Here is a 12,326-nt window from a genome sequence, read left to right as displayed (position 1 = left end):
ATATCCAGTTTCTTATATCTGATCTTTATGATTGTGATGACATTGATCATTATAGAAGATAGGACATTTTTTAACCTTATTTTATTATTTAATATTTACAATTTGTGAAAAGTACCTAGTACTGGTCTGGACAAGGATTATGCTGAATATATGCAGTGCATGAAACCTTGTGTATAATTCAAATTATACTAAAGTTTATGCTATTCAATAATGAAGAGTTAGGTGATTTGGAAATTCATGCCCCCATTTTTTTCTATAGGTATTTATGAGCCTCCATTTATTGTACTACTGCAGTGAACCAACCTTGGATGTGAAAATTGCCTTTTGTCAGGTGTGTGTTCCTTACAGGTAAAACAAGGTACAGTATATTCACTTGTATTTCCATTTTGCCATCCCATCTTGCAAATGTTCCACACTAAAGTTAATGTTTATGTAATGTTAAAAGTAGCTTAGGAAGTAGAAGCTGGTACCCAGATGCTTTTTTCTTCCCCCAGTTCATTTATGTTAGAATAGGAATGAAGAGAATTCTTTTTAATGTTTATAAATATAGTACTTGATCACTGTATAAAGTGATTTCTTACTAGATTTAACATCACTAATATGTCTTTTTCAAATCCTTAAAATGTGATTTTATTCATCAAACTAGCTAACGTCTATGATATTAGTTTTCATCCAAGAACTGATGAGCCCCAAGTAGAGTATCTCTAATACTGAAAAATAATAATATGTAGGTAGTGCTCAGTTTGTTTTCTGATGTTCAGTTCTAACCAGTAGTTGATAACAAAGATAAAACAACAATAATGACTAATAAAGGTATCTTTAACCTACAGTGAACACTAGTGAGAAGGTGTTGTGCATGGATCAGATAAGAGTTTGCACTCCTGTGTTCATACAAGTGATATTCTTAAGAAAGAGCCCAGCTGGGGCACATGTACCTACTCTAAGTATGTTTAGGTAGTTCTAACTTAAGCCTGTTGTCATAGCATAATTAATAGTGCTCATTTTTACTCTCAGGAATTTTTATTTGGTCAGTAAATTTCATGGTAACTCTATTCATACCCCAAGCAGAGAGCACTTCTGTTTTTTTCTGTAATGATTTTCATTGCATGTTCTCATCAAGATGGGCTGTAAACAGAGAATGACATGCATCCATTGAAACAAGGTTTAAAGAAAAACTCTGCAACTTCTATTAGTTTAATACAATATTTTCTGATTCTAGAAGTAACATGTACTGATTATAGAAAGTATATAAAAATAAAAAGGGAACAAAACTTTGGTAAATCTATTCTCCCTGAGCGTAGTTAGAATTTCTATGGAAAAGCAAAATGTGTTATGTGCTATGAATGGGATTTACTGTCTGTTTCCTCTCCCTGACCTGTAAATTCTTGCAGTGCCAAAAGCCTCAGACTTTCCGATAACTTCTCTTCTCTAACTAGAACTCTGGATCTGTACAGCTTGGTTTAGAAATTCCAAATCTGCCACTGATTAGCCATTTACTTGTGAGCTTGGGCAAGTTAGTTAACCTGGCTGTGCTTCAGTTTATTTGTAAAAAGGGAAAAAAGTAATAGTACCTATCTTCTAGGTTTATGAGAATTAAGTGAGCTAATACTTGCATAGCACTGAGTACAGTGCTGGAATATATTTTTGTTAAATAGCTAACTAAATCTTAAATAAATTTACATCCACTCTTTTGGTGCTCCCATTGAGTCCTACTGTTTTAAATATTATCAGTATCTTGAATACTCCACAGTTATATCTCCAACACAAACCTCTCCCTGAAACCAGACTCATAAACCCAATTGCTTGTTCTACATCTCAGCTCAGATGGCTAATAGGCATAGCAAATGATACATATACCAAACCAAACCCTTGATCTTTCCTCCAAAATTGCTCTGCTCTAATTCAGTAAATGCTAAATCCATCTTTCCAGTTGCTTAGAGCAAAATCTTCAGAATCATCTTTTGGACAATAATTTGCATCCAATCTGTCAGCAGATTCTGTTGGCTCTACTTTAAAAATATATCTGGAATCTCACTACTTCTCACCGCTTTCTCCACCACCACTCTGATCCAAATCTGGATTATTGTAAGAGCTTCCACTTTTGCTCACCCCCAAATGGTTTACTCTCAAAACATCAGCAAGAGTGATATTTGAAAAATATAAGTGAGATCATGGCACTCCTTGGTTAAAAACAAAAAAAAGCAAAAAAAAAAAAAAACCTTCCAGTCAGGTGAGATGTCTTCCTATCTCACTTATGGTAAAAATTCTTAAAATAAATACACAAGCCTTTGCCATGTAGCCATCTAGACACCCCTCCTTCAAATGCTCTTCCTTTATTATCCACTTGGCTCACGCCTTCACCACCTTCAGGACTTGGCTCAAGTGTCATTTTTAAGGGAGTCTTTCCTGCCTATCCTACTTAAAATTGCCCCTTCCTAATCTACACTGCCTACCCCACACCGACTACCCAACTTCCCTGTCTCTCTATTTTTTTCCCTCCGTAACACTTTTTGGTATCTGATACACTATATATGTAACTAGTGCATCGCTTCTCTCTCTCTCTGCTAGAATGCATTTTGCAGTTGGGCAGGGATTTTTTTTTTCAGTGGTGTGCTGTGAGCTCACATAGGCTCACAAGAGTTGATTGTGCATATCCCTTCTCAGCTTTAAGTTCAATGATGTCAAGTTGGTAGATTGAACTTTGTCATGATAGGAATATGTACATTGTGTAAATAAACAATTGCTGCAGATAAGTTCTCTCCTCTCTCTCACCCCCAGCCAGTTGTTGAACAATTAGCAGCACATGGTTGAGAGTTTGTCTCTTTTGCACACTGCTGTACTGTAGCACTAAGAATAGTATCTGGCATAGTGTGGGCTTGCACCAAATATTTGCTTGATGAATGAATGATATATGTTTGGTTAATGCAATCAATTCCAACTGTGATAGTGCCCTGGTGAAAAATGGGCAGACCTGAATTTCTGGTTAAAATATCTGGGCCTACCGTTTGCAAGCTGTATGACTGTGAGCCATTTCCTTAGTGTCCATGATCCTAGCCATTTACCATGGGCATTAGTACTTAAGAAACAAACCACAAACAAACAAAAAAGTTTATTTTTTACATATTTCAAGATTAAGTCTGAATTTCAAAAATTATCAATTAAAAGTCTTAAAACTTCAGCTATTACTTTTAATCCAAAGAGTTTTTATGTAGGTTGAAGTTTTTTTAAAATCAGCTCCCAAAATTTGGGTACAGATGCAGAATGTCTATTTCTAGGAAGAGTTCTTTTAAAGCAAAGGAATAAAGAGAAGTGAAGCATGAACTTTCTTAATGACTCTGATTTTTTTGCTTACTATGAGCTTTTGATATCTAGAAAATATACATGCATATTCTATAACTTAAAAATATCATAGCAAGCAGAATATTTCTAGTTGTGACTCAGAGTGCTTTATTTACTTTCCGGGTAGAATTTTTATTTGATGATAATGTTTATTTTTTTCTTTCCTGTAGCTCTGAGCCTCATTTAGTATTCTAGTAATTTAAAGAAAATACTGTATTCATTTTTAGAGGCAGAATTATCTACTTGGGTTTACTTTCAAACTATGTGCTTTGGAAGCTTCTCATTTCATGAGCTATCTCATGGATCCTTGGTATGCAGTGGTATTTAACACCATCTCCAGCAGGGTTAGGTCGCTCCCAACTTCTTGCCACACAGACAATACGCAAAGACCTTTAAGTAACTTGTCAACAATTAGTGATCAAGTGTATCCAGAATTCACGTCTCTTGAGTCTTAATCTGTGGCTTTAAAAAATTATATTATATTTATAATTTTTTCACTGTTATCAGTAAGAAATCACAGGAAATATAGAAAATAAAATTGCCCGGGTAGTTATTTATCGACAGTAAATATGTACATTATCTGTAGTAGTATTAACCTTTTTTTCTTAGTTGAATTATTTGAAGAACAAGGGATTCATTGAGCTACTCCTATTAATTTTGTTGCTTTTTTCTTTAAAAAACATCAAGCAGCTTTTGCAGGCAAGAGGTTTCTTGTAATATTCTGGAGAGAAATTTGTCTTAGATGATGAAAAAATAATCTTTAGTTTGCACTTGTATGAATCCTTTACAAAAATATAGACTGACAGGGAATTGAAAGTGCAAAAGCTCTTGATCCTCCTGAGAAATAGGTAAGACTTCTTAGCCTGCTTTTCTCAATTAAATAAAGAAGGGCAGAACTGTTAAATTTCACTCTATGAATTTTAAAAAAAATCTGTGAAAAGTGCTATTTTTGGAACTCTGCTGTACTGAATAGTACTGGGCTTTATACACATGAAATATAAGAAATATATACACAGAGAGATAATGTGTGTTGGGAAACCTAATGCACACCCACTGGTGTCTACAGCATTTACCACATCCTGATTTGTGTTACCATTGGTTGTACAGGTTTGTGTTTTCCCCACTCAATGGTGACTGCCTCTGGGGCAGGGCCAGGGCATCTTCATCCTTGTCTTCCAAGCCTGGAATTCTATCTTAATTCAGTAAATGTTCAATAAATGCTTTGGGGTAAAAGAGGGTAAATAAAAACTCAGAAAAACACTGTATCCTGAGTGGAAATTTGCTTGCCTTTCAAAATCAAGTCAACTTCTCAACATCTTACCATCTTGTAAGTGTATATGCATTTTGGTTAATTTGCTAATCATAAATCAGTGTTAGTCTAACATTTATCTAAAAAGTTATTAACTTATTGTCCTCTCTAAATGTTTACTGATGCATGAGTTCGTTATGAATCATTTAAAATGATTTCTTGATTTTCAGAAAGCCTGAGAGATAGAAGTTTCAAATCAGTGAATCAACAATTATGAGTCTAAGTAACACTAGAAATAAAGGGACTGAGCTTAGTGGGCTTCTTTCTGTTAGGACACAGAAACTCTTCATGCCTTCTTACATTGTCTATGCAAGGAGACATCTACACAACGACTGATTGATTATTGATTGGTTCCATCATTCATTTATTCAACACATCTTTACTCAGTGCCTATAATATGTATCTGTAACTTGTAGAAATTAGGGATACAGGGTGAGTATGGTTACTCTCCTCAAAAACACATTGTCTAATCTAAAGCACAGTAGAGAGTGGCTAGGCTTATAAACATAAAGTAAACCTATTCTGCTTTGAGTTAAAAACCTCAGTGCTGGGCTTCCCTGGTGGCGCAGTGGTTGAGAGTCCGCCTGCCGATGCAAGAGACGCGGGTTCGTGCCCTGGTCCGGGAGGATCCCACGTGCCGCGGAGCGGCTGGGCCCGTGAGCCATGGCCGCTGAGCCTGCGCGTCCGGAGCCTGTGCTCTGCAAAGGGAGAGGCCATAACAGTGAGATGCCCGCGTACCGCAAAACAAACAAACAAACAAACAAAAAAACCTCAGTGGTAACTATGGGCTGAACAATAACGAGTGAGAAAAGAAAACACCCCAATATTTACCAAATGCTTACTATGTATGGTGAATTCATTAAGATTTTATTTCATTTAATCTTTAGAGTGCCATTAATTACCAAGACAGAATTCAATTATGTTTTATTATGGGACTGGAAATCTCAGCCATTATACTAGAAGGTCTTTCTCTAGTCCCATTATGAACTTTTTGAAATCTTCTATCGGTTATACAGTATTTTGACTTAACTGAGTAGCAACTAAGTATAACTAAGAAAAAAATACTATGATTAAATGCGAAGAAGCTTAAGATTCTATTGGTCAGCAGTAGGAAAAAAAGAAGACTTCTATGTATATTCCAAAGGACAGTTGTGATATATAAGGTTTAAAATATCACTGGGGATATGATAGAAATAGCAGTCTCTTTGTAGAGTTCTTACAAAATTGTTCTTCAGTGTCTTTTGAGGTCTTAGTGTTTTTTGGTATAGCACCTTGTTAGATATGATAGCCAAGACTGAGCATGTTGAATTTTTTCTAGTTAAAGCAATGCTTTTCTTATAATAGATATAAAATATTACTAGATGAGTTGACTAGTTAACTGTTATTTTCCTACTCTAATGTCTGGATAACAAAAGCACTATGTGTGTATATGTAATAATTTTCCTAGCCACAGTTGATGGCTGTTCTAAATAAATAAAAACTTAACTCTTCAGCAAATTTCAAAAGAGTAAATTTAGTGTTACATTTGTGTCTTCTACCTTGGGCAGTTTTTTTCTTAAGATTTATTAAGTTATTCCAGTTAATAAATAGATTCAGTTATGTTACTAAATCTTATCTAACAAAAAATGTACAGGCACTACTTAAGATTCGGTTCTGTAATGATGAACTTCTCTTTATTAGTTTATGTGAGCATGTGTTTGGTTTGCTTGAAGCACATAAAGTTCGGACTTGACTTCTTGCTGAATGATCTTGACCTGAATGTAAATGTAGCTTAATACTATGAGTTTAATTATGGTTGAGGTAGTAATCAGTTTAAATGAAGTTATTGCTTATATCTGTCAAAATTGTTATACTGTAAAATATCCGAGAATTATCTGTGGTTTTTCAGTGTATAGTTAATAATGCTCTGTCAGAAAAGCACCAAATTGTGGATTTCATTTTAATCTATATAAGTGTTCCTAAGAAATCAACTAATTCCTTAAATACACTATTTTAATTTATTGCCCTTTGGATGTTAAGACTTTAGAAAATATATTAAGCGATGATTTTGCTTTTCTGCACAGGCATTTTCTGAGGTTGTGGTGTGTGATAAGCAAAGGCTGAATTTTTCAGTAGGTTAAGACAAATAATGTCCACTTTTGTTCTCAGTTCTAAAACCATTACTAATCAGGAATGTGTCATTCAACTCTTCTATTGTTCACCTTCTCTAAAGGTGAATATTTATTTGGCTGTTTACACGATACATCTCTAACTCATTCTAAAAAAAAGGCAAGGTAGTTACAAAATGCATATTTAAGAAGAAGAAAACCAAGATGTTGCAGAATGTGTAATTACTAAAATTATGTTTAAATTAGATCTTTTTATAATTGTGGAATGAGAGAATGATAATAATATCATATAGGATTTAAGAATAATATTCTTTATTGTGTAAATGAAAATAAGACTTTAGGGCTTCCCTGGTGGCGCAGTGGTTGAGAATCCGCCTGCCGATGCAGGGGACGCGGGTTCGTGCCCCGGTCCGGGAAGATCCCACATGCCGCTGAGCGGCTGGGTCCGTGAGCCATGGCTGCTGGGCCTGGGCGTCCGGAGCCTGAGACTTTAATGTTCCATATTTTTTAAAAAAATTTATATTTTAGTTCCACTTTGATTCAGAGATTTTTTTTAAAAAAATTTATATTTTAGTTCCACTTTGATTCAGAGATTTTTTTTAACACCTTTACTGTCGCATAATTGCTTTACAATGTTGTGTTAGTTTCTGCTGTATAACAAAGTGAGTCAGCTATATGTATACATATATCCCCATATCCCCTCCCTCTTGCGCCTCCCTCCCAGCCTCCCATCCCACTCCTCTAGGTGGTCTCAAAGCACCGAGCTGATCTTGCTGTGCTATGCAGCTGCTTCCCACTGGGTATCTATTTTATATTTGGCAGTGTATATATGACAATGCTACTCTATCACCTTGTCCCAGCTTACCCTTCCCCCACCCTGTGTCAACAGGTCCATTCTCTATCTCTGTGTCTTTATTCCTGACCTGCCCCTAGGTTCATCAGAACCTTTTTTTTTTAGATTCCATATATATGTGTTAGAATATGGTATTTGTTTTTCTCTTTCTGACTTCACTCTGTATGACAGTCTCTAGATCCATCCACCACACTACAAATAACTCAGTTCTGTTCCTTTTTATGGCTGAGTAATATTCCATTGTATATATGTGCCACATCTTCTTTATCCATTCATCTGTTGATGGACACTTAGGTTGCTTACATGACCTGGCTATTGTAAATAGAGCTGCAATGAACATTGCAGTACATGACTATTTTTAAATTATGGTTTTCTCAGGGTATATGCCCAGTAGTGGAATTGCTGGGTCGTATGGTAGTTCTATTTGTAGTTTTTTAAGGAACCTCCACACTGTTCTCCATAGTGGCTGTATCAATTTACATTCCCACCAACAATGCAAAAAGGTTCCCTTTTCTCCACACCCTCTCCAGCATTTATTGTTTGTAGATTTTTTGATGAGGGCCATTCAGAGTGGTGTGAGGTGATACAACATTGTAGTTTTGATTTGCATTTCTCTATTGATTAGTGATGCTGAGCATCTTTTCATGTGTTTGTTTGCAATCTGTATATCTTCTTTGAAAAAATGTCTATTCAGGTCTTCTACCCATTTTTGGATTGGGTTGTTTGTTTTTTTGATATTGAGCTGCATGAGTTGCTTGTATGTTTTGGAGATTAATCCTTTTTCAGTTGCTTCATTTGCAAATATTTTCTCCCATTCTGAGGGCTGTCTTTTCATTTTGTTTATGGTTCCCTTTGCTGTGCAAAAGCTTTTAAGTTTCATTAGGTCCCATTTGTTTATTTTTGTTTTTATTTCCATTTCTTAAGAGGTGGGTCAAAAAGGATCTTGCTGTGATTTATGCCAGATTGTTCGGCCTATGTTTTCCTCTAAGAGTTTGATAGTGTCTGGGCTTAGATTTAGGTCTTTAATCCATTTTGAGTTTCTTTTTGTCTATGGAGTTAGGGAGTGTTCTAATTTCATTCTTTTATATGTAGCTGTCCGGTTTTCCCAGCACCACTTATGGAAAAGGCTGTCTTTTCTCCATTGTATATTCTTGCCTCCTTTATCAAATATAAGGTGACCATATGTGCATGGGTTTTCTCTGGGATTTCTTTCTTGTTCCATTGATCTATGTTTCTGTTTTTGTTCCAGTACTATACTGTCTTGATTACTGTAGCTTTGTAGTATACTCTGGAGTCAGGGAGCATGATTCCTCCAGCTCCGTTTTCCTTTCTCAATATTGCTTTGGCTATTTGGGGTCTTTTGTGTTTCCATACAAATTGTGAAATTTTTTATTCTAGTTCTGTGAAAAATGCCAGTGGTAGTTTGATGGGGATTGCATTGAATCTGTAGATTGCTTTGGGTAGTAGAGTATTTTCACAATGTGGATTCTTCCAATCCAAGATCATGGCATATCTCTCCATCTATTTGTATCATCTTTAATTTCTTTCATCAGTGTCTTATAGTTTCCTGCATACGGGTCTTTTGTCTCCCTAGGTAGGTTTATTCCTAGATATTTTATTCTTTTTGTTGCAATGATAAATGGAAGTGTCCCCTTAATTTCACTTTCAGATATTTCATCATTCGTGTGTAGGAATGCAAGGGATTTCAGTGCATTAATTTTGTATCCTGCTACTTTACCAAATTCATTGATTAGATCTAGTAGTTTTCTGGTGGCATCTTTAGGAATCTCTGTATATAGTATCATGTCATCTGCAAACAGTGACAGCTTTACTTCTTCTCTTCCGATTTGCATTCCTTTTATTTCTTTTTATTCTCTGATTGCTGTGGCTAAAACTTGCAAAACAATGTTGAATAATAGTGGTGACAGTGGGCAACCTTGCCTTGTTCCTGATCTTAGTGGTTTCAGTTTTTCACCATTGAGGACTATGTTGGCTGTGGGTTTGTCATATATGGTCATTATTATGTTGAGGTAAGTTCCCTCTGTGCCTACTTTCTGGAGGGTTTTTATCATAAATCAGTGTTGAATTTTATCACAAGCTTTTTCTCCATCGATTGAAATGATCATATGGTTTTTTTTTTTTTTTTTTTTTTTTTTGTGTGGTATGCGGGCCTCACTGTTGTGGCCTCTCCCGTTGTGGAGCACAGGCTCCGGACACTCAGGCTCAGCGGCCATGGCTCACGGGCCCAGCCGCTCCGCGGCATGTGGGATCTTCCCGGACCAGGGCACGAACCCGTGTCCCCTGAATCAGCAGGCGGATTCTCAACCACTGCGCCACCAGGGAAGCCCGATCATATGGTTTTTATTCTTCAATTTGTTAATATGGTGTATCACATTGATTGATTTGAGTATATTGAAGAATCCTTGCATCCCTGGGATAAACCCCACTTGATCATGTTGTATGATCCTTTAATGTGCTATTGGATTCTGTTTGCTGGTATTTTGTTGAGGATTTTTGCATCTATGTTCATCAGTGATATTGGCTTGTAGTTTTCTTTCTTTGTGACATCTTTGTCTGGTTTTGGTATCAATGTGATGGTGGCCTCGTAGAATGAATTTGGGAGTGTTCTTCCCTCTGCTATATTTTGTAAGAGTTTGAGAAGGATAGGTGTTAGCTCTTTTCTAAATGTTTGATAAAATTCTCCTGTGAAGCCATCAGGTCCTGGGCTTTTGTTTGTTGGAAGATTTTTAATCACAGTTTCAATTTCAGTGCTTGTGATTGGCCTGTTTATATTTTCTATTTCTTCCTGGTTCAGTGTCAGAAGGTGGTGCTTTTCTAAGAATTTGTCCATTTATTTTATGTTGTCCATTATTTGGCATATAGTTGCTTGTAGTAATCTCTCACGATCCTTTGTATTTCTGCAGTGTCCGTTGTTTCTTCTCCTTTTTCATGTCTAATCTATCGATTTGAGTCTTCTCCCTTTTTTTCTTTTTTTTTTTTTTTTCTCGTTTTTTTTCGCAGCACGCAGGCCTCTCACTGCTGTGGCCTCTTCCTGTTGTGGAGCTCAAGCTCCGGATGCACAGGCTCAGTGGCCATGGCTCAAAGGCCTAGATGCTCCACGGCATGTGGGATCCCCTCGGACTGGGGCATGAACCCGTGTCCCCTGCATCGGCAAGTGGACTCTCAACTACTGTGCCACCAGGGAAGCCCTCTTTTTTTTTTTTTTTTTTTGTTTTTGTTTTTTAGAAGATGTTGGGGATAGGAGTTTATTAATTAATTTATTTATTTTTGCTGTTTTGGGTCTTCATTTCTGCACAAGAGCTTTCTCCAGTTGTGGCAAGAGGGGTCCACTCCTCAACGTGGTGTGCGGGCGTCTCACTATCGCGGCCTCTTGTTGTGGAGTACAGGTTCCAGACGCGCAGGCTCAGTAGTTGCGGCTCACAGGCCCTGTTGCTCCACAGCATGTGGGATCCTCCCAGACCCAGGCTTGAACCCGTGTCCACTGCATTAACAGGCAGACTCCCAACCACTGCGCCACCAGGGAAGCCCCTTCTCCCTTTTTTTCTTGATGAGTCTGGCTAATGGTTTATCAATTTTGTTTATCTTCTTAATGAACCAGCTTTTAGTTTTATTGATCTTTGCTATTGTTTCCTTCATTTCTTTTTCATTCATTTCTGATCTGATTTTTGATTTCATTCCTTCTGCTAGCTTTGGGGTTTTTTGTTCTTCTTTCTCTAATTGTTTTAGGTGTAAAGTTAGGTTGTTTATTTGAGATTTTTCTTGTTTCTTGAGGTAAGATTGTATTGCTCTAAACTTCCCTCTTAGAGCTGCTTTTGCTGCATCCCAAAGGTTTTGGATTGCCATGTTTTCATTGTCATTTGTTTCTAGGCACTTTTTGATTTCCTCTTTGATTTCTTCAGTGATCTTTTGGTTATTTTGTAGCATATTGTTTAGCCTCCATGTTTTTGTGTTTTTTACAGATTTTTTCCTGTAATTGATATCTAGTCTCATAGCTTTGTGGTCAGAAAAGATACTTGATATGATTTCAATTTTCTTAAATTTACCAAGGCTTGATTTATGACCCAAGATATGATCTATCCTGGAGAATGTTCCACGAGCACTTGAGAAGAAAGTGTATTCTGTTGTTTTTGCATTGAACGTCCTATAAATATCAATTAAGTCTGTCTGTTCTAATGTGTCTTTTAAAGCTTGTGTTTCCTTATTTATTTTCATTTTGGATGATCTGTCCATTGGTGACAGTGGGGTGTTAAAGTCCCCTACTATGATTGTGTTACTGTCGATTTCCCCTTTTATGGCTGTTAGTATTTGCCTTATGTATTGAGGTGCTCCTATGTTGGGTGCATAAATATTTACAATTGTTATATCTTCTTCTTGGATTGATCCCTTGATCATTATGTAGTGTCCTTCTTTGTCTCTTGTAATAGTCTTTATTTTAAAGTGTATTTTATCTGATTTGAGAATTGCTACTCCAGCTTTCTTTTGATTTCCATTTGCATGGAATATCTTTTTCCATCCCCTCACTTTCAGTCTGTATGTGTCCCTAGGTCTGAAGTAGATCTCTTGTAGACAGCATATATATGGGTCTTGTTTTTGTATCCATTCAGCCATTCTATGTCTTTTGGTGGGAGCACTTAATCCATTTACATTTAAGGCGATTATCAATATGTATGCTCCTCTTACCATTTACTTAATTGTT

The 12,326-nt window shown here is 36.5% G+C and overlaps 1 protein-coding gene across 18 annotated transcripts in view; it reads left to right on the top strand.

Annotated features, from left to right (window-relative positions):
• The window catches only part of MAPK10 (mitogen-activated protein kinase 10), a 379,515-nt gene that overhangs the window by 207,024 nt on the left and 160,165 nt on the right, over positions 1–12,326 (top strand). For 6 of the 18 annotated variants that reach the window (XM_067035995.1, XM_067036004.1, XM_067036008.1 and 3 more), the window contains exon 3: positions 260–358. The exons of 6 other annotated variants lie outside the window; for them this stretch is intronic. Coding sequence is in view for 6 of the 12 variants with exons in the window: in XM_067036001.1 (XP_066892102.1) it covers positions 266–331 (66 nt within the window). In the remaining 6 variants the exon portion in view is untranslated. The remainder of the gene's footprint in view (positions 1–259; positions 359–12,326) is intronic. 6 more of the 18 variants (XM_067036001.1, XM_067035992.1, XM_067035994.1 and 3 more) reach the window with 1 other exon arrangement.

The sequence above is a fragment of the Kogia breviceps genome, chromosome 6, assembly GCF_026419965.1.
Source record: "Kogia breviceps isolate mKogBre1 chromosome 6, mKogBre1 haplotype 1, whole genome shotgun sequence".
Lineage (NCBI taxonomy): Eukaryota > Metazoa > Chordata > Mammalia > Artiodactyla > Physeteridae > Kogia > Kogia breviceps.
Note: the sequence above shows the minus strand (reverse complement) of the source record. Positions and strands in the feature narration are given on the sequence as shown.